The 26,135-nt window shown below is 47.2% G+C and overlaps 2 protein-coding genes across 9 annotated transcripts in view; one reads left to right on the top strand and one right to left on the bottom strand.

Moving 5' to 3' along the window:
* Positions 1-26,135, top strand: part of ACSS2 (acyl-CoA synthetase short chain family member 2) — a 76,546-nt gene that overhangs the window by 33,798 nt on the left and 16,613 nt on the right. Inside the window, exons 7-19 of one of the 3 annotated variants that reach the window (XM_059898456.1) lie at positions 147-261; positions 1,054-1,092; positions 5,006-5,143; positions 6,509-6,679; positions 6,988-7,121; positions 7,319-7,451; positions 7,533-7,589; positions 7,785-7,865; positions 9,002-9,110; positions 10,575-10,643; positions 10,970-11,146; positions 11,731-11,805; positions 11,946-12,822. In XM_059898456.1, coding sequence (XP_059754439.1) covers positions 147-261; positions 1,054-1,092; positions 5,006-5,143; positions 6,509-6,679; positions 6,988-7,121; positions 7,319-7,451; positions 7,533-7,589; positions 7,785-7,865; positions 9,002-9,110; positions 10,575-10,643; positions 10,970-11,146; positions 11,731-11,805; positions 11,946-12,073 — 1,426 coding nt within the window. In that variant the 3' untranslated portion in view covers positions 12,074-12,822. Of the gene's footprint in view, positions 1-146; positions 262-1,053; positions 1,093-5,005; positions 5,144-6,508; positions 6,680-6,987; positions 7,122-7,318; positions 7,452-7,532; positions 7,590-7,784; positions 7,866-9,001; positions 9,111-10,574; positions 10,644-10,969; positions 11,147-11,730; positions 11,806-11,945; positions 12,823-26,135 lie in introns of those variants that run through there. The other 2 variants (XM_059898457.1, XM_059898458.1) reach the window with 2 other exon arrangements.
* The window catches only part of GSS (glutathione synthetase), a 34,123-nt gene continuing 21,270 nt past the window's right edge, over positions 13,283-26,135 (bottom strand). For 5 of the 6 annotated variants that reach the window (XM_059898460.1, XM_059898462.1, XM_059898459.1 and 2 more), the window contains 9 exons: positions 25,904-26,055; positions 25,087-25,203; positions 21,583-21,663; positions 21,408-21,485; positions 19,842-19,908; positions 16,982-17,176; positions 16,414-16,495; positions 14,736-14,925; positions 13,283-13,841 (listed from right to left, as the gene is read on the bottom strand). In XM_059898460.1, the coding sequence (XP_059754443.1) occupies positions 13,718-13,841; positions 14,736-14,925; positions 16,414-16,495; positions 16,982-17,176; positions 19,842-19,908; positions 21,408-21,485; positions 21,583-21,663; positions 25,087-25,203; positions 25,904-26,055 (1,086 nt within the window). In that variant the 3' untranslated portion in view covers positions 13,283-13,717. The remainder of the gene's footprint in view (positions 13,842-14,735; positions 14,926-16,413; positions 16,496-16,981; positions 17,177-19,841; positions 19,909-21,407; positions 21,486-21,582; positions 21,664-25,086; positions 25,204-25,903; positions 26,056-26,135) is intronic. The other variant, XM_059898463.1, reaches the window with a different exon arrangement.

Here is a 26,135-nt window from a genome sequence, read left to right as displayed (position 1 = left end):
GCTACTGCTCTGAGTTGACTAGGCATTTCCCCAGTCCCAGTGCCAGGTCCCCTTTGTCCCTCCTACCCTAGATGGACATGGGTGGGTCTTGCCAAATTCTCTTTTGAGCCAACCAGCCCACCACTTCAGGCTTTTCTTTCCTCCAGGGGTTTCCCAGTGAGATGCTGCATTGTGGTCAAGCACCTGGGGCGGGCAGAACTGGGCACAGGTGACTCTCCCAGCCAGTCCCCCCCGATTAAGAGGCCATGCCCGGATGTGCAGGTGAGTCTGGTACTTCTATGCCCTCCTCTGGGCTCAAAGTGGCTCCCTCTTCCTGCCCAGGAAGTTCCCGATGTCCTTCTTTGTTTCCTCATCATAATGCTGAGGATCTGGGAGCAATCCTAGGAATGGCTCCTCTGGCAGGGCTGGCTGGGAGCTGGGGGACTTTGACCTTGGATGTAGGTAGGGAGCCCCTTGTACCTTGGGAACTTAGCATGAGAGATTGTGAGGAAGACTCCTGTGCTCATTGGGGTATTCTAATGGGCACAAGGGACGTTCAGGGCTTGGGCTTGGGTTAGAAATGGGCTGACTTGGGTGACTATCTGTAGTCATCTTGATTACTGGGCTGTGGTTTGGGGTGGGCTACCTGTGTGGTCCCACCATGGAAGGACCAGGATCTGCCCCTCAAGATATGGCCCTCATTAGCTTTGGATACACGCTTCTGATGGAAAAGCCCAATGGTGGCCTCCAGGTCTAAGGGGCATGAAGGATGAAAGCTCCAGGGTCCAGAAGGACAGAGGGTTCCTGAGACTCTGTGACTTGGGGGGCTCCGAGCGGTCTTAGGGCTAGAGAGACTTCTGTCTAGTCTAGGAAGATTGGAGACCCCTGTCTGCATTAGGGGTTCTGAGTGCATAGGGGCTGTGAAGAGGATCAGGAAAATGGAGGCTGGGAGGACCAGTGAGAGAGGGGCCTGAGGGAAAAGAGGCAGCCAGAGGTTTGGGGCACAGTGACCCTTCCCTCCCACTCCCCTATCCTCAGACCCTGCTCACCACCCTTTCCATGGGCTCTTAACAGGGTAAGCTGAAAGAGAAACCCAAGCGCATCTGGCCCCAGGTATCCACCTCTGCACTGCCTTGGGCACTGCTTCCCTACATGCTTGTTTGTGTGTCCATCTGCTCTTTGCCTGTTTGCCCCACTGAGGTGGCTGCCAGACCTAACCCCCTTCTCTCTACTCCTAGGTCCTTTGCCATCTAAGTCACTCTGAAGGGTCATGAAACCAAATGCTTGTTGCTACCTCTCTGAATTGGCACAGAGCATGGATCTCAGAGAGGTAGCAACAGACATTCCATTTCACTCCTGCTGCTTAGGACCACTGTGGGAGAGAGGACCAAGTAAACTTGTCAGAAAGTTTTTACTGTGCACTTAGCTGAGGCAGAACCAGGAGAGACAGGAGGAGGAACAGGTAGAGGAGGTACAGACCTTGACCTTGGGAATTCACCATCAAGTTGGGCAGTTAGATGTGTATTACAAATGAAAACCTAAGTTTTACATAGGGCAGCAGAGAAGAAGGTTCCTAAATATATTTATAAACTACTTTGGGATTTATAAACTCTGATATAATTAAATGCTAAATTGAACAAAAGTTACATTGTAGGTGGTTCTAAGAAGGGAGATCTCTAAGTGGGAACTCAAAGCCAATTAGTACAGGGGAGAGACTGGGCTTGGAGTCCAGAGACCAATTTTTAGCTGTATGACCTTGAATGAGTCACCTCTTCTCTCTGGGCTTCAATTCCCTTATCAGTAATGGAGAGATGAGAGTATATGCTTTAAAGGAACCCGCTTCCCTTACTAAAACAAAACATAAAAGCCACTGTTCCTCTGAGTTTTACCATCCTCCTAGGGTGTCTTACTCTAAATCTGCTATGATCTACCTCTTAGGCTAATGGTAAATATAATCCCCCTTTTCTCTATTCTCATTAGCATGGTGGAGACAGATCTGATTCCCAGGAGACAATGCTTTCATCTTAAAACTCAGGCAGGGACCTAAGACTTTTCTCTTGAAAAAGGAAACAAACTTAGTGGTTAGAGTATAGGCTCTGGAGCCAGACTCCTTGGGTTCAAATCTTGGCTCTGTCACCTGCTATTGTGGGAACTTGGGCAAGTTACTTAGGTTCCCTTGCTTCAGTGTCCCCGTCTCTAAAATAAGGATAAAACTGTAGCTACCTGATAGGGTTTTGTCAATGTATGTAAGGTGTTTGGCACATAGTAACTACTCCATAAATGTTAGCTTTTATCATTTCTAATATAGCAGACAGGCTGGCATTTCTAAAAGGGAATCTAGAAAAGAAATAGACTCTTATAATTCTTAATACCAGAGACCCTCAGGTCACCGGCTCCTGGATTTTTGTTTCTTGAAGGTGAAAATAGCCAGTTACCAAAAAACCAAAGACCATAAAAATTGGCTTACAAAGTCCAGGTCTGAGGACTGCAGTCAAAGCTGCAGAAATCTTGGCAGAGCTCCAAACCCCTTCATCCTTAAGCAATCTTCAAGGGAGGGCCTGGTACAGTTGGCAGGTACCTTCCTCAACCATGTTACCTATGAGCTTCCTCATATTTTTCTCTCACACCTGGCGGCTGCCCTCCCTAAGGCTATTCTGGTCCAATAACAAAGGCCAACTCCTCGATTCTTATTTCAGAAAATTCAAACCTTTTCCTGGTTCAAAGCACTGGGCCCTCATAAGTATACACCTAATTCACAACCAACATTTGTGCCACTAATTGAGCTCACCCTGCTTCCTGGTGCTGGTCATCAGCTCCACACCTGGAGTACCCACCCCACCCCTTCTTACCCACACCCACAAAAGAAACAGTTTTACAAGATTACAAGAGTCCCCTCACTGCCACAGTGTAACTATGCTTTGCCCTTACTTGTACCTAGTGCCTTTTCTATGACAATTCACACCAGCACTGTAGACCAGTGCCGTTTGCCCAAGCACTCTTGACGCACTTCTGCTTAAATACATTAATGTCCTCATCTCAAGCAGATCATCTGGTGGGAAAAAAATTATCCATGTGACAATGTATGTGTAGACCCATATGGCTATTCCAGTAAAAAAACAGGGTTTATTTTTGTGTTTTCTAGCTGTGGGCAGCTTCTCTCTCTTCTTTCTTTTTCTTCCTAATGGTGCCTCTCTTGGCCTGGACTTGTGATTCTTATGATGCTTATGTGCCAGAAGCTTCAAATTCTCCAGAGTAAGGGGCAGATAGTACAGAGAGAGGGGAGTTGTAATTTTATAATTTATCAAGGTATGTGTTGTCTAAAACTTTGGAGTTTTTAAATATGGACACAGTAAATTACCATAGAGCCATATAATGGGAGTACACTATCATGTTTACCTGCCAGCCAGGGCCATAGAACAAGAAGCTAATGAATATGAAAGAGTTTCGTGACAGCTGAAGCAAACCCCCAGTAGTTCCCATGATCACATTCTTATTTCACCTCCCAGAGGAGTTCAGCAGAACTGAACTAACTTCTCACCTTCATGACATTCATCAGTCTTCCCTACCCCCCAGGAGAATCCAAGGCTTCATGTTTACTAGGTAATACGGTTCTCTTCTGATGTTCCCCAAATCCTGTGACTATTAGGGCAAGAATGACTATCCTCATTTTAAAAATGAGTGACTTGAGGTAGAGTGGCTTACCCAAGGTCATATACAGCTAGGAAGTAGCAGAACTGGGAATCTAAATCCAGTGCAACTTTTGGACAAATTCAGGGCATACACTTCGCTCAGGAAAGAGTAGACTCAGAAGACCGGTTTTTCAAACAGGTGATATAACTGGGAAAGTAAAGCAGTTTCAAGGAGAGTTTAGAAAAGTGTCAGGATGACAGATCCAGAAGTAGTTATCAAACACACGTCAGTATAGGGGGACATCCCTCTACTGGGAGAAATCCACCTTGGTCCTTTTCCACCAACTTAAAACAAGGTTTCCTGCTGAATGGAACCTCAAGCAAGTGTCTTTATGAGAAACCCATTGGTACCAGTGGTGTAAAGGCAGGGGCAGAGTTGGGGTAGGAACCTCCAGATGTGGATGATGTCTAGACATGCAGAAAAAGATGCTTGGACTAAGATCTGTTGACTTCTTTTGCTACTAACTAATGGGGCCAGGTACCCGCCTTACCTGTGGCTCTGACTAATTCTGCATTTCTGAATTGTGTGGTGTCCACATTCCTGCTGATGAGCCACTAGTCCCATAAGTACATACCTGTGTATGTAGGCTTGTGTGTGCATAATCACTCATCCAACAAAATTTACTGAGTGCCTTTTGAGTTCTAGGCATTTTACTAGGTGTTGGGGATTTGGTGGGAGGGGCGGGAAAGACAGACATGCCACTGCACTCATAGAGGTCACTATCTACTTGGGGAGACAGTAATCAAGCAAAATAAAATAACAGCTAAATAAAATAACTGGAAATATGTGCTGTGTGGGAAAGAAATAAGGTGCTGTGATCAAGAATAATAGCAGGGGTGGGAATTCCCTGGTGGTCCAGTGGTTAAGACTCCACGCTTTCACTGCTAAGGGCCGGGGTTCGATTCCTGGTCAGGGAACTAAGATCCCACAAGCTGCACTGCGTGGCCAAAAAAAAAAAAAAAAAAAAAGAATAATAGCAGGGGTGAGGGTGGGGATGGGAACCTATCAGATACTGTTCAGGGAAAGCCTTTCCAAGAAGGTGACATTTAAACTAGGAATTGAAGAATGAGAAAGGACCAACTGAGGGGCCCTCCTTAGCCTGAGGCCGGGTGAGAGTAGCTCTGGAGCAGGGTGCTGGAAGTACCAAAGAAGCCTCCTGTTCCGCTTCTATTCTCTCTGCCCAATTCCACCCTTGCAGGGCCCTTCCTCCCTCCCAGGACCCCCATCTGCCAGTCCCACCCTGGCCCCTCCAGGTGCTAGGTAGGGGTGTCTTTTGCCCCCAGCTTGAGCTGTTCACAGTTCCTCCCTGCCCATTCCTGTCTTCTTCCCCCTGCAGATCTCCTGGAATGAGGGGGTTGACATGTGGTGGCATGAACTCATGCAAGAGGCAGGGGATGAGTGTGAGCCTGAGTGGTGTGATGCTGAAGACCCACTCTTCATCCTATATACCAGTGGCTCCACAGGCAAACCCAAGGCAAGTGTGTGTGTGTGTGTGTGTGTGTGTGTACACATACACTGTGTAGAGGTGAGAAGTGAGTTTCTGAGGAAGCGTGTAATGACATGAATTCTACTGTACAACCCTGAGTTTCAGAAATGTCATGTTAGGGACTTCCCTGGTGGTCCAGTGGTAAAGAATCCGCCTTACAATGCAGGGTACGCGGGTTCGAACTAAGATCCCACGTGCCACTGGGCAACTAAGACTGCGTGCCATAACTACTGAGCTCGTGTGCCTCAACTAGAGCCCTCGTGCTGCAACCAGAGCCCTCGTGCCGCAACCTACAGAGCCCACGTGCTCTGGAACCCATGCACCACAGCTAGACAGAAGCCCGCGTGCCACAATGAAAGATCCTACATGCCTCAGTGAAGATCCCACATGTCGCAACTAAGACCCGACGCAGCCAGAAAGTAAATAAAATAAATAAATAAATAATAAATCTTAAAAAAAAAAATAAATGGCATGTTACCTTTTCTAAATCAAATTGACATAAATCCTCAATCACTGATGGTGAGGCCCAGGGTGAGACATTCAGGTGGGAGCTTTCATGGTGCCCAGAAAAAGAGGAAAGGATCAATCCATGTGGCTGACATCTGTGTTCCCTGCCCATACCCACATGGTTTGGTTGAAGAAGAGCTGCCTGTAAAGTCGAGGCCCAGAGGGGGCACAGGGATCACTCTCGGCCTTCTAGACTACAGCTCTTAGAGTTCAGTCCCTTCCACTTGCCACACTATTAACATCTAGTACCTCCCAGGGCACAGTGTGGGAGCTGGAAACACTTAAAACTCTGACTCGTCCATTGACTTGAAAGATATGTCACTGTACCTTCCACTCACCCATCAATAAATTATTCTCTCCACATGCTTTGGATATTCCTCAGTGGACCTTTAGAGACACAATTTGGGCCTCTCTTTCCTAGGGATGGTGTATTGATGGAGTAAGCAAAGAAGATTATCTTTTTTTTTTTCCACTCTCACTGTGTCAACATATAATTGAGTGTGTGTGCACAAACACACAATAGAGACACTATTAGGTGTGAGTGTACTAGAACTGTTCATGTATGTGAGAGTAATGTGGGTGGTTCAGAAATACCATCTTAGGGTGTGGGTGTGAATGATGGACTGACTATAAATACATGTGGGGTGTGAGATGGGAACATGCAAAGAGGGTGGAAGAGAGATGGATGCTATGAGAGAGAGGGTGGAAGAGAGATGGATGCTATGAGAGGGATGCTGTCAGGACCAGAATCCCTGAGGAGGCTTTTCCTCTAGTTCTGTCCAGCCTATTTGGTAGTCAGTGGGGGTGAGCCCAAGGCCCCAACCTGAGGCCCTGTTTTCTCCCCAGGGTGTGGTACACACAGTTGGGGGCTACATGCTCTATGTGGCCACAACCTTCAAGTACGTGTTTGACTTCCATGCGGAGGATGTGTTCTGGTGCACAGCAGACATTGGCTGGATCACTGGCCATTCCTATGTCACCTATGGGCCACTGGCCAACGGCGCCACCAGTGTTTTGGTAAGAAGGGTGCTGGGACTCAGGGCTACTTGGTTTATTTAGGGTATGGACAAGATGATCCTGGGTGACAATCTCCCAAAGCCACTTGGTCTAGAGGCAGAGGGACTTATACAATGACCTGTTTCCTGGAGAAAGAGGAGTTCTTAGGGGGTTGTATATCCTGACTGGGAAGGTCTCTTGGCTTGTCTGGTAAGGGAGTGAAGCCATGGATTTGTGAGAAAGGGAAAAATGCTGAGCCTGAGGGGATGGTAGGGGAATGGAGGGACTATTGAGAAGGACCAAAAATGACCAGCCATTACTGGGGTCAGTTTGAGGGGATTCCCACATACCCGGACGTGAGCCGCCTATGGAGTACTGTGGACAAGTACAAGGTGACCAAGTTCTACACAGCGCCTACAGCTATCCGCCTGCTCATGAAGTCTGGAGATGAGCCTGTCACAAGGTGAGACCCCTTCCCAACTGCTGCCCCACAGGTGGCCCTCCGAGCTGGTGCTGGCCTTTTGGGCACAGTCTTTTCCATTCCATTGTTCTAACACCCTGGCTTGGAATAGGGGAGGGGGCAGGAGAAGAGCCTGTGCATGTCTTCCTGGCTCCCAGTGGTGCTCAGAGCCTTCCTCTCTCCCCATTCCCCTGCCCAAGGCATAGCCGGGCCTCCTTACAGGTGCTAGGCACAGTGGGCGAACCCATCAACCCTGAGGCCTGGCTGTGGTACCACCGGGTGGTAGGTGCCCAGCGCTGCCCCATTGTGGACACCTTCTGGCAGACAGAGACAGTGAGTAAGGGGTACAGAAGGCTGGGGCTCAGGGACAGTGTGGGAAGACTGACTCAAACCCCTGATCTCTGACTTCTACAGGGTGGCCATATGCTGACCCCCCTCCCTGGTGCCACACCCATGAAGCCTGGTTCTGCTGTGAGTGAGGCTCCCTTGGCTGGTCCTGGGCTGGGCAGGAGTAGAGTCTTGGGGCATTTGGCCTAGGTAGAGGGTGGGGGACTGGACTGATATGTGTGAGGAATTTGGGGCTCTGGGGCTCCTTAGGAGAGGTAGAGAGCTGAGTCAGAGTTGCCTCACTTCTCTCTGTGGGTCCTGTCTCCTGTTTGCTTCTAGACCTTCCCATTCTTTGGTGTAGCTCCTGCAGTCCTGAATGAATCTGGGGAAGAGTTGGAAGGTGAAGCTGAAGGTTATCTGGTGAGATCCTGGCCCTTGCGGGTCAGTGAGGACGGGGCACGGGGGAGGGTCCACAAAGGGGTACTGTACTCTCCTTTAGAGCTTAGAACCTAATCTTTCCCGGTAGCTGCTTTTGGCTAAAGCTCCATGGTTGAGGGTTTATCATCTGCAGAGAGACCCTAGCGGGGAATCCTTCTGGATACTTTGCCTGCCTCTCTGCCTTTTGGCCCACAAAGTTCTTAAGGGCTCTGCTCAAAGATACCTGATGGTGCCTTTTCGGGTCTGGAAGACATCATGGAAAATAATATAGGCTCCAGAGTCAGCCTGCCTGGGTTCAAATCCTGGCTCTGCCTCTTCTCTGACCTTAGTTAAGTTACCCAACCCCTCTGAACCTAAATGTTCTCACTTGTAAAACAGGGTTATAATAGTACCTGTGTCTCCTGTGGTTGCTGGATTGATTAGATAATCCATGTGAAGGCTTCATTTAGCACAGAACCTAACAGTTAGTGCCTGATAAATGTTAGCTGTTGTTGTAATCGTTTTATTAACAGTTGTAGGGAGATCATTAGCCCCCACCCTCCACCCCACTTCATTTTTACTAAGAGCAAGTTAGTAACAAGGGCAAGACTTGAATCCAGGTCGTCTGACTCTTAGCCTAGAATTCTGTCCATCCCGTCAATCTGCTGCCACAGGACATTATTGATTGGGGCAATGATTACTTACTTATGTGTGGGTCCCACATTTTTATATAACTGCTTTCATTTGCATCAAACTGAACTGGCATCCCTGAGGGATTACCTAAAAGGAGACTCAAATTTACTAAATGCTTATTACTAACAGAACATTGTGCCAGGCAGCTTCCACATACTATTAATTTAATCCTCACAATAACTTTGGGAGGTAGAGATTATTTTCTCTAATTTACAGATAAGGATTCTGAAGTTCAGAGAGATAATGTTACTTACCTGGGGTCACACAGCTAGTAAGTGGCAGAGCGGGGATTCCAAGCCTGGATTGTCTATCTCCAAAGCCTGTACTTTGTCCTACTTCTCAGGAATGGCATTCAGGCTATTTCTCCTAAGGTTTGACAAAGCTGTAACTGTCTTCCTGTAAGACAGTGTAGCAGATGTTACCACTGTGTCTTCCTCACTCTCCAGGTGTTCAAGCAGCCCTGGCCAGGGATCATGCGCACAGTCTATGGGAACCATGAACGCTTTGAGACCACCTACTTTAAGAAGTTTCCCGGGTACTATGTGACAGGAGATGGTGAGCCTTGGCTATCCCCTTCCCAAACCTCCCACCGAGATACGTACTGTCCCCTTTCATTTCCAAGAAGAGTTGGTTAGGGATGTGTCTTATGTATCAGTGTCTAATATTCAGTCAGAACTACAGAGAAGATTATAAGAACAAGAATGAGTGTTGCAGGAGGGCACTCAGCATGGTGCCATCTGAGATTTGATGTATGAGGGAAAAAGTTCTTATTTCCCTTGCTGCTAGGCTGAAAGAGATGGGGCATATGGCAGTATGTATTACTATGTCATGTGTATCCTCATGTCTGGAGCCTATGTTTTCCCATGTGTCCACCCACCAATCCATTCTTCCATAAATATTTATTGACCACCTACTATGTCCATGTACTTATCTAAGCACAGTACAGCTCTCATGGGGCTTACATTCTAGTAAGGGGAGACAGGCAATAAATTCAGCAAATAAATACTGCAGGGATGGCCACCATAGATGGGATGGTGAGAGGTTTCTCTGAAGTGACATTTGACCAGAGACCTGAAGGGTGAGGAGGAGGCAGGCATGGGAAAATCTGGAGTAAGAATGAATGTTCTGTACCAGCGAGACACAAGCTTAGAATGTCTGAGGAACAGACTGAAGCTGTGTAGCTGGAATGTAGTGAGCAAGGGGAAGAATTTTATATCAAGTTGGAGAAGGAGATAAGATAGGGCCTCGTGAGCCATGGTGAGGAGTTTGGATTTTATCCAGTGTACAGTGGGAGACCATCAGGGGTTTTAAGCAGAGAAGTGATAAGAATTTATTTATTATTTAGAAAATAACTTTGCTTGTTTTATGGAGAATAGACTTCAGGTCAGTACGTTAGTTATCTATTGCCACGGAACAAATTACCCCCAAACGTGGCAGCTTAAAACAACAAATATTATATTATCTCATACAGTTTCTGAGGACCAGGAATCTGTGAGTGGCTTAGCTGGTGGTTGTCATTCAGAGTTTCTCGTGGGTTGCAGTCAACCTGTGGTTGGGGCTGTAGTCATCTGAAGGTTTGACTGAGCCTGGAAGACACACGTCCAAGCTCACTCAAGTGGGTTTTGGCAGGAACCTTCAGTTCTTTGCCACATGGACCTTTCCATAGGGCTACTCATGACAGCTGGCTTCCCCCAGAGCAAGTAATCTGAGAGAATGCAACCAACACAGAAGCCACAGTCTTCTATAATCTAATCTCAGAAATGACATCCTATCATTTCTGCCAAATTCGACTGATCACAAGACAAACCCTAGTACACTGAGAAAGAGGACTACGCAGGGGTATGAATACCAGGAGGTAGAGATCAGTGTGGCCATCTTGGAGCCTGCTACCACAGCAGGCAAGAGCAGAAGCAGGAAGACTTGTTAGGAGCTACTGCTGTGGGTGTAACAGTTTGGTAACATGGATCTTGTATCCTACTGTGGGGTACTTATTATGTTGCACATTTCTTCTCTTCCCAGGCTGCCGGCGGGATCAGGATGGCTATTACTGGATCACTGGCAGGATTGATGACATGCTGAATGTATCTGGTAAGGGCCAGGGACCATTTTCCCTTCTTATTTACCCTTCTTTCCCAGCAACTCCCAGACAAATCCTTCTGAGAGAGCCAGGATATCCTTTGGCCAGACCATGCCTGGAGTACAGCATTCAGTTCTGGACCCAGGTTTTGGAAGAAGAGTGATAAACATTGAAATGTACCCGGAGGAGTGGAACCAGGATGGTGGGACAACTGAAGTATGTCCTATGAGGAGTGAATGAAAGGCCTTCCCCATTTGACCAGACCAGGACTGCCTTATTGGGACAGATGGAACAGGGACTGGGATCTCTCTCATGGCACTTCCTTTCCCTTGACAAGGACACCTGCTGAGCACGGCAGAGGTAGAGTCAGCACTTGTGGAACATGAGGCTGTCGCAGAGGCAGCCGTGGTTGGCCACCCTCATCCTGTGAAGGGCGAATGCCTCTACTGTTTTGTCACCCTGTGCGATGGCCATACCTTCAGCTCCACCCTCACTGAGGAGCTCAAGAAGCAGAGTAAGGAGCTTCCCTGGGCAGGGATTGCCAGGTCTGTCCTGATGGCCCAGGTTGCTGGGGAAGGGCTATAGTGAGCTGCTTCTCAAACCACAAACAGACCCCAGGGGGCCTTAGGGGCTAACTACCCTCTTCCCACCCAGTCTCTACTAGGTTAATAATGATTGACATTTATAGAATTCTTTCTCTGTGCCACCACTGAGCTAAATGCTTTAAATGCATTAATCTATTTAATCTCTATAATCACCTCCATGAAATAGATCCTATTGTTGCTCTCACTTTAAAGATGAAGAAATTGAGGCTCAGAAAAGTTAAAATCTCTTGTCCAAGGCCATACTGCTAGTAAAGTGGAATTTCAACTCTAGCAGGCTGATTCTAGAGCTTGAGTTCCATGAAGGTGAATTAATATAAAATGAGAGCATAAAGAGACAACGTGTTAAAAGAGAGAAAGACAGAAATGAGCCTGAGAATGATTGTGGGCAAAACCTTGAAGAGGAAATAGGGTGGAAACAAAGCCATCTCTGCCTTGGTTTTGGGCAGCCTGGCTAAGGGTACTGAAAAAATGCATAATGATTTGTTGGTTACAGTTAGAGAAAAGATTGGCCCCATTGCCACACCGGATTACATCCAGAATGCACCCAGCTTGCCTAAAACCCGCTCAGGTATGTTCAGAGGCCTTGAGGGATTGGGACTGGATTGGCCAAGGCCCAGTGGTGGTGGAGTGTGTGTGTATGGAAGCTTTTGGCAGGGCTGGAATGGGTCAGTGCTGTCACCAGGTAACCAGAAGCCTGTGGTCCCCCAGGGAAAATCATGAGGCGGGTGCTTCGGAAGATCGCTCAGAATGACCACGACCTGGGGGACATGTCCACTGTGGCTGATCCATCCGTCATCACCCAGCTCTTCAGCCACCGTTGCCTGACCATCCAGTGAACAGGACCCTGCCCATTACCAGGATTCCCCCTGCTTGACTTTCCGAAGTTTTGCCCACCCTCCCTGGCCCCATCCAGGAGTACTCAGGGCCTGTGCTGACCCACACCACCTCCCCGACGAGCCGTCTGGAGGACGAGCTTTGCCTCTGGGTGCAGGCAACTTCCTGCGACTGCCAGGCAGATGGGACAGGGCCCAGGTCAGCCTCAGGCTACTGTGCCCCTAGACTGCAAAGAGCCATTAGCGCCCAGGACAGGGACCTGAAGGTCATATCCCAAACCCAAGTTAAGTGTTCAGTGGGCAAGTGAGGGCATAGACTGAAGCAGGGAAGCAACTCTGTAATGCTATGTCAGCTCTCTCAGGAAGCACCAGTACTTATTTTGGGCATGCACTTGCCCTTAGAAATGCCTGTTTGTGAGTCCTGGAACAATTGATTATTATTTTTTTAAACACTTTGCTGCTTCTGCTATGGGTCTGAATTCCCTTTTGTGCTAGATGGCTTGTCTGCCATTTGTTCCAGAGGCTGTGCAGGCAGGCTCAGTTTCCAGAGGGTTTTCAGATCATTTGTGTCTTAGCAGGAGTAAATGTGTTATGTTCCTAGGACCAGAGGAGCTTGATTTTCTTGTCCTCTTTTCCCACCCTCCCCTGAACAGAGTCTTGCCCATGAGAGACATTCTCAGACGAAGCTCTCTTTTCTTGCCTGTTGTACTCAAGCCCTGTGGTTGTAGGAATAAAGTCTGTGACCTCAAGAAGGTGGTGACTTGCTTTCTTGGTTATCTTACAGGCTGTGTACTTGCTAGCTGTTCTGACTTGTGTGGGGGATGGGAAGGGGAGTGGTTTTCCTCAGGAATACCCCAATATTCACCTTCTAGAACTTTTGGTTTAGGCAGAGCTAGGCAGGGCTTCCAGGCCTTTTGACAAGCTTCTGAGCTAATCAGGAAAGCAAATGAAGCAAGATTACAACTGTGATGTCCCATCATGGTTGCCTTCCCTCCTGGGCTCCTGCTAGAGACCTTCTCTCTTCCCTATGATCCTGTGGGAGCATTAGTGAGTGACTAAGGATTGAAATTTCAGGGTCCTATCCATAGGGTCAGGAGCTAGGGAGACTCTGATTACAGCCAAGTTACTTCCCCTGCTCCAATCTACCTGAAGTGGGCCGACTCGGATTATAGCTTCTCCCTCCTCTAAATGTACAAACCAAGGAATCACAGAATCAGCAAAGTAGTTTTATTTAAGGCAGAGGTGGGAAAAGGCTGTGCCCCTCTACCCTTTTCCTCCTATCCCTCAGTCCTATCCCAGGTCAGACACTGGAACTTGCTGGAAAGGCTGACAGTGGGCTAACAGGAGGGTGGCAGTGTTATGGTCCCTTACCTCAGATCAGCTTCTTTTCAGCTGTACCCACACCCTGAGGATTTACGGGCCTCTAGATCGCACCTAAGGGAAACAGCTTTTCTGGTTCTCAGATGGGAAAGCTGTGGGGAAGGTACCCAGCATTGACCCTTCCATGAAGACCCTGGAAATCTGTAGAAGAGATCAACCTTCCCAAGGTAAGGGGAGGGCAGCCCCTCAGGAGGGCTAGGAGAGGAATGATAAGTACAAAGGATAGAAGGTCTTTCAAGTAAAGTCTGGGCAGGCCTCGCTGTGTCCTCACACAGGGTATGGGTTGTCTAGGACTGCCACTCCTGCTGCCACACCACCATCAGCATGCTCGATGGCTTTGGTTCGAAGCAGATGTCCCACGTGCTTGTTCATCACAAGTATCTTTCCCTGCCTATAGAAATGGGAGCAGGAGACACACAACTCCATCACCTGGACTCAGCCCTCAAACCCAAGACCTTCACTGGTCCCAGCTGAGCTGTACATGGGTGACTGACTACACCTGAGAAAGTGCTAGGATTTTTGAATCAGATTTGGGTTTGCATCCTAGCTTGGATATTATTAGCTCTGTGTCTTTGAGCAAGTTACTCAGCCTTTCTAAATATCAATTTCCTCAGTTTAAAATAGGGATAATACCTCTCACTTTGCAAGATGGTCACAAGGATTGAATAAAGCAGGAACAGCACTTAGCATGATGCCAGGCTCACATTTCATGTTCTGTAGCTGTAAATTTCCTTCCCTACCTCTCTCTCAAGATGGCTGTGGTGGGGGTGGGGTGGGGGGCTGGGGAGGAACTTGCCGGCAGAGATGCTGTAAGGGGAGTGGTTGGAGGGGAAGATTATAGAGAAGGCAGGCTCTGGTGGGGAGCATGGTAGGATCTGGAATTCCTTCCTTGTGCTGACCGTGGCGTGAGTATTTTGCAGGAAGTGGTATGAGGGACCAGGAACTGTTCCTTACAAATTCCCCAGTCTTCCTCTTCCTGATTCTTTAGTGCTCAAATCCAAACCCAGGGGCCAGTCAGCTTTTCAAAGACACTGAGTATCCTCTAGCTGGCCCATCCCACCTTTTCCCAGAATCCCCAGTGGCCTGGGACTGGACCCAAATTCTTTTCTTCCCTGGGGTTTCCTAGTCCAGGGTTATTTTCTCACCCATCTTGATACTACTTGGAATTTCCTTTATAGTTTCAAAGCACTTCTCATCTGGGCTTCATTTGATAGCCTTGTGAGGTGGGCAGATCTTGGATCCTTGGCCTCATTTACTAGATAAGGAAACACACTGCTTGGCTCACCTGACATAGACCCCGAAGATGCCCAGCTCTGAAATGCATTGGGCCACTCGGGCAGGGCTACCAGGTCGCAGTAGACAATTCTCAAAAGGTTCAGGTTCTATCTTCTCCATGAGGATATAGGAGGCTCTCTCCTCACTGTCCTTCAGCCGCTCCAGGGCCTGTACCATCTCCTCCCCGTATAGGTTGTTACCTGCAATTCCACCAAGCAGTCACCCTGGACCATCTCCCTACCTTCTCCACCCTGTGCTCCCACTTCTAGGGCCATGTGGGCAAGTCAGGAACCTCCGTTCCTGACACCAGCTCAGTGAACCCAGGGCAGTCCTGGCTTCCAAGGAGGAAATGTCACCTTAACAGGAGAGCTCTTATACAAGCAAACACACCTTCCACCACACCATCCTGCCCTGGTTCTCTTCTTACCTCTTTATGGCTGTTCCTTCTCAGCCTTCCTGACTGGCTCCTGCCCCTCTTAAATATTGGGGTTTCCAAGGAATCAGTCCTTCACCCTTGTTCTCTCCTCCATGTATATACTTTTTTTTCAGGGAGATCTCTTCCAAGGCTTCATCTATATCCTATAACTTGTTTACTCCCAAATCTCTAACTAAAGCTCCCTGCTCTAGACATCACAGATATCCCATGGGCTCCCAAAATAAACTCAACATGTCCAAACAGAACTCATTACTTCTGCCTGACTCTGCTTCTCCTGGACCTTCCTACCCTCAATCAAGTGAAAGGCATTCTTGAGTCATTTAACTCCTCCCTCTCCATTACCTGTCATGAACTTGGACATGTCTCTTCAGTTTGTACGCCACACTGTCATAAGCCCTAGCCCAGCCTTCTACATTGCTCTCTGGACAACTATACCAGTCTCCTCTATGGTCTCTCTGCCACCAGTGTCTCCCCACATTCCAGGACACGCTCTACCATGGCTGAAACACGGATCCTAGATCAATCATGTGTCCCTTCCCTCCTTAAAACTTTCTAATGGCTTCCCACTACCCTTAGGATAAAATCCAATTTCCTACATATATTCAACGTCCTTTATAATCAGGTCCCAAACCATCTTTTCCAACCCAAATCCCTGCCTTCTCTCACCTCCCACACTGCACTCCAACCTGACCAGTTACTCATTAATCTCCAAACATACCACACTTTCACGGACCAGTGCCTATGCCTGAGGTTGCTTCTTCTGTATGGAATACTCTTCTCCCTTTTCCACCTGGGAAACTCCTACCTAACCCTTAAGGCCAAGATCAAAAACCGTCTCCTCTGGGTCAGGAGACAGACATGAGGCAGACATGATCCCTGCCCTCAAGGAGTTCAAACTAAGCAGGAAGATATCCAACCTCCTGATATGCCCCCATCCTGCTTCCCCACAATTCACCCACAGGCACCTCAGACTACACTTGCCCAAACCCTCCAGTGCTGGTTAATCACATTCCCTTGTGCACGGGCATTTCTGTAGTGTACTGGTTATCACGTTCGCCTCACACATTCCCTTGTGCTCCACTGCACTTGACCACAGGGTCTCCTGGGACACTGTCCAAGGTGGGGACATGTGTCAGTTCCTCTTGTATCCCCCAGAGCATGGGACCGTGCCCATAGCAAGTGCAGATCAGCACTGGTGACAGCCTGCTGGCCCCCTTTCACTGAGCAGCCCTGCAAAGGGGGAACCACCTACCTCCACCCTCTCTCTGGGGCTTTAGCACGAAGCAGTTAGGGGCAGCAATGGCCTCAGTGATAGCCTGGTCCCCTTCTTCACCCTGGCAGGAGGCAAGAAAGCAGTCACTAGCAGTCTTGGGCCAAAGAGGCAGGAGCCAAGGTCCTGCTGGTTGTGTAGAGCAGCATCAGAGGAAGAGCAGGAGTAAGAGCCATAAGCCCCGTTAGGCTGGATGCTACTATCTGGATATGACCCCAGCAAGCCCCCTGTAGCAGTGAGTACAGTGACAACAAGCTTTCTTGGGCAACAGTTCAGGAGCAGCAAGAGGTCTGGAAAACGGGTACAGATATTCCTCAATTCTTGCTGTCTACCTCAGCCCCTTCTCCTGGTTACCGTCCCCATCTCCACCTTTGCTGTGGGAGCTTACAGTGGATTCCAGCCCTAGGGGTTCCCAGGGCTCTAGGGGTTTTCTCAGAGCATCACTGACCCAAGTCCAGCCCAGTGCCAGTTCCAGCCTCCGCAACACATTGGGCTCTGGGTCCCTGATACCCAGGGGGCCTGTGGTGGGAGAAGCGGGCTGCCCACGCACCATGTCCAGTGAGTAGAGGCCAGCAAAGGTGGCACGGAGGCGGGCCACGGCCTCAGGCTGGCCGGGGAGCAACACCTCCAGCATGCCTGATCTGCTCAGCTCCTGTTGCACCTTCTTAGTCCCAGCCAGCTGCGTGGCAACGTCCGGGCACTTGACAGCACATGACCTCTCCAGCAGCAGCCGTGCTTCCCAGTTCTGCAGAGAGAAGAAACCAAATGGAATTCTACTTTATTTTACTTTGGCTGACCTTTAATGAGCATCCATCAGGTGTCAGGTATCCTCACATTCATTATCTCCCAGGGTCATTGCAACATCCTTGTGAGGCAGGTATGGCCCCTCCTATTATGCAGGATTCTTGCCCTTATGGAGCTTATGGTCTAGCACAATGACACATGACTATAATTAAAAGGGAAAATGACAAAAGGTGAAAAGGTGTAGAACAATTGATGAAGAGGTTTGAAACGGGTGGGACACTTGTTTATGAGCTCAGCTTCCTACTGTACTACAAATAAAATACAAACTTCTTACCACGGCCTATAAGATCCTGTAAGGATCTGCCTCTTGTCTCCTTTTCAACCTCATTCCATGCCATCCCTCCACCTCACTCCCACCTTGCAGCCACACAGGTTTGTCAATCCTCAAACACAAATGTCATTTCCACCTCAGGGCCTTTGCATTTGCTGCATTTCCCTCTGCCTGGAAATCTTGTCATTTTGGCTTTTCTAATGGATGGCTGGATCCCTCTCATCCTTAAATCTTGGCTCAAAGTCATCTTCTCAAACCACCCTATTTAATGTGGGTTTCCCCATAATTCTCTGTTTTCACCCTGTTGTTTCAAAGTGTTTCCCCCAGCTAGAAAAAACCATTTTTTCTACTTTTGTTTACTTTCTGATGACCATCTCCCTGACCAAACTGTGAGCTCCATAAGGACCCTCATCTGTCTCATTTCCTGTTGTATCCCTAGTGTCTAATACAGTGCCTGAAGCTTTGTAGGTGCTCAATAAATATTTGTTGTTGTTGTTTAATGAGGTGAAATTGAGTGGACAGGTAGAGTCTGACAGGTGAGACTCAACAGGGAAGAGGTATTAAGGTTAACAGGATAATATGAGCAAAGGTCTGCAGGTGAGTAATCGCAGGATGAATAGTCTGGTGGGCCAGGAGTTTAGGGTGTGAGAGGCAGGGAAACAGCAGAGGATCATGCCTCCCAGCTCTAGTCCCCATTCTCAGGCACTAGAGGGACAGTCTGTCCTTGACTCCAGACCACATCAAACTGCCCATAGCAGGATTGGGGCTATGGCCTGAGGAACAACACCACCACCCCCATCCCACTCTCACCCCCCACGCATGCTGTCCTTTCTTTGATGTAGTCAGTCCACCTGCAGCATCTCTGCCTGGTCTTCACCAATAACCCCAGCCACCTAACAACTAGGCTAATGTTCTGGGTAGAGTTAAAGGTACCCTGAATATCAGAGAAAAACCCAGAAAAGTACCCCATTGTGGAAAGTAGGGAAAGCAAAACTCAGAGATGAGCAGGACCTTGCTCATGGTCACCTAGCAATTCACTAAGCCTAGCAGATTCACCTCCATGTCTAAAACTGGTCTGAGTTTCTCAGTTCCCTAAAAATGTTCTCCTCCTTATGCACTAATTTCCCTCCTTGTTAATAATGTTTTCTTTGGCCCTTTCCCCAAACCCCTTGTCCTGGAACCAGGATCCATTTTCCCAATAGACAGTGGGATTGACAAACCTGTGTGGCTGCAAGGTGGGAGTGAGGTGGAGGGATGGCATGCAATGAGGTTGAAAAGGAGACAAGAGGCAGATCCCTATACAGCTGGGCCTTAGGGAGGATCTTACATTCAAAGAATTATCAATCTGGAAGGAGCTCCCTCTATTTTCTAGTGTAGTTCCCTCACCTTACAGAAACTGAGCCCAGAAAGGGTCAGGAACCTGCCCCTGGTCACACAGAGGCAAAGCCAAATGCTCATGACCCCCAGACTACTGCTTATGGTATTTTCTAACTTATTTTCTCCTTTACCCTCTCCCAACTGAAAGTAGGGCTTCTTAGCTTCTCAATGCTGTGGATTAGGGGCAGGGGGAGGAGAATGATATACTAGGAAAGCCACTGGACTGAGAGTCAGAAAGTTTGGGAACTCTCTGTGGGACCTTAGATAAGCACCTGCATCTCTCAAACCTTAGTTTCTCCATCTATATAATGGGGATAATTACACACCTCACAGAGTGGTTATAAGGATTAAATGAAATAGTGGATGTGGAATGTAATTTTGAAACTACCTGGTAGGATAGCAAGCTAAGGTGATATTATCATTACTGTCGTTAACATGAATGGACAGCAGATAAAAACTTTCTGATGCAGATAAAAGAGAAGTAAGAGTTGGCAAGAAGGAAATGGTCAGTGGTGTAGTGGCACTGGTTTTCATTGGCTAGTGAGAGCTGACTGGACCCATCTCTTCCCAGCTCTGTTCAGAGATGTTAAGATGGGTAGCTTTGAAACTGGCCAGGATGGGAGTAGTTACAACCTAGAAATCAGAAAATGCTACAAATAGGGGCTTGTCTCCACAGAAAGATTATTGTTACACATTTACCAGCATATCCCTACAAACAGTGTGAATGGCTGATGCATTGTGGTTTCCTGAGGATTCAGATTCTAGAAGATTGTGTGTAGAGAGTGAGAGGCAGCAAAAAGCTTGTGGGAGGATAGGAAGTTCCAGCAGCAAGTTCCCTGAGGAAGAACTGAAGCCAGAGCTCAGGAAATAACCTAGGTTGTTGTGACACCTGAGTTGAATCTCTGAAGAACGATGGTAGGTCCCATAGGCAAAGAATGGTCTAACAGAAAGTACCAACCTGTAGACTGTAATGACTTGGCATGTAGCCATCCCGGAAGTAAACCACAGCAACTTCCTGGCCGTCCCTAGAACACAGGATGGAGAAAGCTGTTGTGTTAAATTAAAACTGATGTGTTCAGGGACTTCCCTAGTGGTGCAGTGGTTGAGAATCTGCCTGCCAATGCAGGGGACATGGGTTCGAGCACTGGTCCGGGAAGATCCCACATGCTGTGGAGCAACTAAGCCTGTGCGCCACAACTACTGAGCCTGCGCTCTAGAGACCGCGAGCCACAACTACTGAAGCCCGTGCGCCTAGAGCCCGTGCTCTGCAACAAGAGAAGCCACCACAATGAGAAGCCCCCGCACTGCAACGAAGAGTAGCCCCCGCTCACCCCAACTAGAGAAAGCCCGTGTGCAGCAGCGAAGACCCAACACAGCCAAAAATAAATTAAATAAAATAAATAAACTTATAGAAGATAAAAAATAAAAATAAAATAACACTGATGTATTCAGTGGTTCAGTCTATTTCAGGGTGCATCAAAATGCATTTGGCTTCTTTGAAAGTCAGTCCACAGGGGTAGCCTGAACAGGGATTCATTGGAAGTATGAAAGTAGACACCCACACCATCAATGCTTCCACTAAAAAATGGAGGTATGCAGTGGGGAATGCTTTCTAATATTCCAGACCTAGAGTCATTCTAGTAAGGCCGAAGGCAACCAGAATCAAATTAGGTAAATTTTTTAAAAGTGGGCTCAAAATTACCGAGCAGCAGAATCATATTGCTATATATAATCATATTGCTAGCAAAGCACACTTGTATTTACACTGCTTAAAGTAGCTGATTTTTTTAAATGGTAGGGGAGTGAGGGTGGGGAGATGCAAAATATGAATCTAGTTAAGCCACATACTGTCTTTTTGAACTTCTTCCCTTTTTCTTTGATTTATTTGATATCGTTTGATTTATCTGGAAAGTAAATTAATGACTTTGTTAAGATAAAAGCACACTTTGAAAATAGTAAGGTATTGTGAAATGCCAGGAGATTCTTAATTTTAAGAATCACACATTTCCAGGTCTAAATATGTGTGCTGTAAGCAATGCTACCCAAATATGTGATACTGAAGTCACTTGGTGGTGGCTCCTGAAGGGAAGCACAGGGCCTGGCTTGGAACACAAATCCAGGCCCTCTGAGGTCTTGCATGAGACCTCAGAGAGCAACTCCCAGACCAATCAAAGAATGAGCTGGCTACTCCTCTTCCTCCTTGACTGCCCAACCCAACTGCCCAGGTCTGACTTGACCAGCCAAGAAGGACAAGAAAACTTTTGGGAGCCCAGAGGCATATGAAAACCAAGGTTATCCAGAATGTCAATAGCTCTGATACAACCCGTTAGAAGCAGAACTTGGCTTCTCCAAAATTTCCTGGGATGGTGGGATATTTTCAGAGTTCACCCTAAAGTTCAGAGAGAAGGAAGCAAGCCATCACATCTCCCAGAAGAAAGGATTATTTAGGGAAAGTGGGCAGCAGGATGAGTTTCCTAAATCAGCCCTCTATCGGATCCTTGGGGAATGCTCCCTGGACACTTACATAAACAGTCTTCGGTCCTGGTCTAGAGACCCCTTTTCAGAGACATCTTCAAACTTTCGCCGGATTACATGGATATTCCTGGGAAAGATGGGCAAGGCTCAGAGTGGATGCTCTGTTCTGAGTGGCTCTCCCCAGTCCTGGAGCTACATCTGGAGGTCTCCCCTCCTTTACTTACCTGGCTAGTAGCTCATTCTCTATGGCACGCTGGTCAAATATATTCCTTTCCTTCTCTTGAGCAATCAGTAGCACCCGAGCGCTGGGGAAAGAGCACAGGTGGCCCAAGGTGGCTACAAATCTTGTCTTCCCTCCATCCCACCCCCTCAGAAGTGAGAATGAGAACACGGCTTCCCTGAAAGAGTAGATATTCTCTCTACTCAGGACTGCCTCAGGCATAGACACCTGAGGCTACAACACATTATTTCCTGAATATAGAAAACTTGAAAAAATGGACATGTCTCTGCCCCTTCTCCAGTAGGTAGATGAAATATTGTAATGATGTCAATCTTCTGTGCAAATTAAAATTTAGATTTAAAACCATCTCAAAAACCCAAGAGGACTTTTTCTTAGAATTTAACATAATGATTCCAAGTTCTTCTGGAAGAATAAAGAGGTGAGAGTACTGAAGAATATTTTGTAAAAGAACAATGCTGGGGGTTAGGGGATAATGACCCTATTGCTAGATTGTGAAGCATATAATAAAAGAGTGTGTGATTCTTTCAAAAAGAAAGAAAAAAAAAAGAATAGCTTAATGGAATCCTCAACGGAATCCTACAGAAACACTATAGAGAAAACTATGAATAAGGCATTATCTCCTGGGGCCTCCCAACATTTCTGTGAGGTACACAGGGCCACGTTTGGTCCCACAGTATTAATGGGATCACTGGGGCTTACCTGGCCTCTTCCTTTCTGCTTATCCACATGTTTCTTAAAGGAGCAAGAGCTCGAGGACTCAGGGAAATGCTAATGCCAAAGAATTGTCTGTTTGGCTACCAAGCAAGCTGTTTTCAGTTGTCAAGAACAGGTCCAGGTGTCTCCCACCAGACTCTCTTAGTGTCACTGCTCAGCAGTACCAAACTCCATTTTTGCTGTAGCTGTATTGCTCTGTGCCCAAGGCTTCTTGCTGAGCTCTTGGGTGGGCAGACTTGGCTTAGGATTTTAAGTGTGGATTCCTGACCTCCCATTCTTGGCCTCTTGTCTATCTCTGCTTCTCCCTCCCTCACCTGAACCTCTTGGACTACACTCTGTCTGACTCCTTTCCACTTAGCTAAAACACAGGTCCTAGTATGCCCCTTCTCCTGGCCTGCCTGAAATCTCTTGAGGTCAGACATGACATTAAGCAGTCTTGGTTTTGAGTTGGGTATCTGAGAGACGACCTAGAAATGGTGCTTTCACAAGCTGTCTTGCCCTGAGAGAGTCCCGAGGGCCAATGACCTGGCTCTTTACTTTGTAGCCTGATCTGCTTTGCTCATGAGTGGGAGGTGGCACTTGGCCCGGGCTGGCCCACCTCCAAGAAAAGGTGGAGGAGAGGCTGTAGGTTAAAGTGGAACTGCATGCTCTGGTTAATGAAGCCTCCTGCCAAATAATCGGACTTAGACTCGGAAAACATATTCTACCTCCTCCTGCCTTTAATTCTGAGCAGTCTCTTGACAGCAGGTCTAGGAAAGTTATCAGCTAAGGGAGGTGAAGTAGTGGTAGCATGCTGACTGGGAATGAGGACTCCAGAGTCCCAGTACTGGCTTTGCCAGTGATCTATGGTATACCCTTGGGTAAGTCAGTTTCTTTCCTTGGGCCCTGATTTCCCCATGTATAAGATAAGGGTGTTAAATAGATCATAGTTCCCAACCTTTTATATCAAGAATCCCCTTTTCTTATCCCTACTCATTCTAACCACAGACACTATATTTTGAAAGAGTTTGAATAAATGTCTAAATTGAAATCATAATTCACTTTCCAGGCTTAATTTTTAAAAATTCTTTAAAAAAGTATGAGATAATTGATGAAAATTCATCTGCTCTACAAATGCTCGCACCTCAGTTTTTCAGTCTATACTATGGGACCATTCCTTTTGGAAGAACAGTGTAGTAGAGAGAACACAGGCTTTAGGGGCAGATAAACGTGAATTCTAAACTTACTAGCTGTGTGACTTTGGGCAAGTTATTCAACCTCTCTGAGCCCTCCGTTTGCTCTTCTGTAAAATAAAACTCTTTAAATGGTAGTAATTATCACTATCATTATTGTTATTATTGAAAGTACCACCCTCACTGAAGTTTTTAAAGCATTTTTCAAATCTATGATTTCATTTAATTCTTACTACCATCCTTTTAGGTATTACTATTACCCCCGTTTTACAGGTAAGGAAACTGATGTTCAGGGAAAAGAATAGACTTTAGCAAAGGTCATATTTGGGTCAGCAGCAGTGCCTATTTGACTCTCAAAATGAGGGAATCCACTCCTGGCTCAGGGACCCCACAGCTCCTACCTACCAGTGCCTAATTCTGAGCACACAAGTCTTTTCTCTCCATGTTATTCACAGCCTGGCTAGAGAAACCCTCTGCAGCATTTGTCTATCAGCAGTTCCCTAGCTGACCCATCTCCTGGCTTCACTCTTAAAATACAACCTAGCCAAGAGTTCTACTTGACAAAATATTTGTCTGATGACTTCCAAATGCTCAGAGTCTGAGGTTTCTTGAGTCTTAGTGAGGCTTAACAAGCCCAGAGAGGCTCTCTTGGAGGCAATAAAGTGATTAAGAATGCAGGTTCTAGAGGGAGATGGACTCTGGGCTCTACCACCAACTCACCACTTGACCTTGAACAATGCACTTCACTTCTCTGAACCTCAGTTTCCTCATCTTTAAAATGGGGGAGATGAATAATATCTACCTCAGAGTGTTTGAAATGAGATTCAATGAGATCCTGTATGTGAAGAGCTTAGCACAAAGTGTGGCACTAGTAGGTGCTCATTAAGGGTAAACTATTAATGCTATATTAACATAGCAATAACTGTTAGTACAGTGGCCGCTCACTTATCCGGAAGTCATATCTGGAACATCTAGCATCTCCACACATCTGGAGCACGGTTGAGAAATAGGAAGGAAGCAAAATAATGCCTCTGAACAGTTAAAACAGATACTATAAAATCAAAGTTTATGCATTTACTCATCAAAGAGGCCCTCACACTCATTAGACACAAATATAACAGATCATTTGCTTTCCCAAACTACAACAAATCAGAAAGGAGGTATAAGGATGGCAGTGGAGATTCTAAATTCAAGCAAAGTGACAGCAGTAAGAAGTAAGAGCTGTTAGTAGGAAAACAGACAGAAAAACTATGAAAAAAAGAATAAGAGCATAAAGCCTAATAACTGGGGCCATTAGTGCAGGCAAACAACCTCACATGCCTCTCTCACTCTAGGTAGTACCCCTGCATTACATCAAGATGCAATCACTGACTGTCATAACGATCACCTGTAGCCAATGAGAAAAGATTAAATTATCATCAGCATCTCTTAAGAAGGAAGCCCAAAACCCCATTAAAATAATTTTGGTACTTCAAAGTATAAACTTCTATTTCAAGAAAAATTCTCTCATGATTTCCTAATGATGTCAGGCAAAGAAGTTGCTGCATCCATGAATGCTGAATCTAAAGCAGGATTCTGCTGACACTTTTTCTTCCCCTTACTTGGCTGAGCCGTAGAGTTCCCAGGCTTTGGCAATCCCCATGGCCAATCCCTTGCTGGGATTATTGGAGAGGATCTTGGCAGCTTCTTTGGTCTTACCCAGGACATTGAGAACATGTCTGTTGAAAGAGAGATGCCTACTTAGTAACTGGATGGACCTGGAAGACCCTTCTGCCTGTGATTCATAGACACTTATAGGAACATCACTTTGAGAGTCAGCTGAGCACTAAAAAGCATCCTACCATCATGCTCTTGTAGGATCCACGTCAGGCTGGAATGTGTCGGGCTGCCCTAAGCCTGGCCCCTGGTGTACATGCCCAGAGGAGCCCTGAGACCCTGTGTTTCCACTCCACACAAGCCTCCCAATGAACTGAAACCCCTTTCCCTGAGCCCCAGGTACTGTCTGGAATCCAGCTACAGACCATTTGGAATCCCAGCAACCTGGAGCATCACTACTGACTAGAAACGGATGTTGCTAGGGTCCAGCGCTCAGAAGGGAAGCCCCTGTTCCCTCTCTGCCTTGGATTCTGACCTCCTTTCGGGCCTCTTTCTTACCTCAGGACCCTCACAGATAGTGTTCCTTCTGCCTGGAATACTAACTTGTACAATGAAGGGGCAGGACCAGATGAACCCTGAGGTCCCTTCTTTCTGACACACCAAGACCTAATTACAGGTGGAAACTGTGCTACGAGGTGGAAACACATGACCCAAGGCCCAGGAAGGCACAGTCAGCATTGGACATCCCTGCCCCCACCTATGATTGTAGGCTCATCAGGCTGACATCTCACTAGTGTGCCCAGGATTGCCCAAGGGACCCACCGATGCACAGCAGGGGTCCGGGAGGCTAGGCCCCCAAAGCTGGCAGAGATGGTGTTGATTTCAATCTGTTTCAGGGCTGCAGAGCCATCTGCGTTGCGCTGGAACATGTAGTCTGAGCGATTCAGGCCCAGGAACACCGTCTGTGGGGAAAACTGAAGGCTGAGGACATTTGCCCAGGGGCTGACTCTGAGGGCCTAGACACAGAGCAGACAGGTACCATGAACTCTACGCA

This window comes from Balaenoptera ricei, chromosome 15 (assembly GCF_028023285.1).
Source record: "Balaenoptera ricei isolate mBalRic1 chromosome 15, mBalRic1.hap2, whole genome shotgun sequence".
Lineage (NCBI taxonomy): Eukaryota > Metazoa > Chordata > Mammalia > Artiodactyla > Balaenopteridae > Balaenoptera > Balaenoptera ricei.
This window is presented reverse-complemented; position numbering and strand designations above follow the sequence as displayed.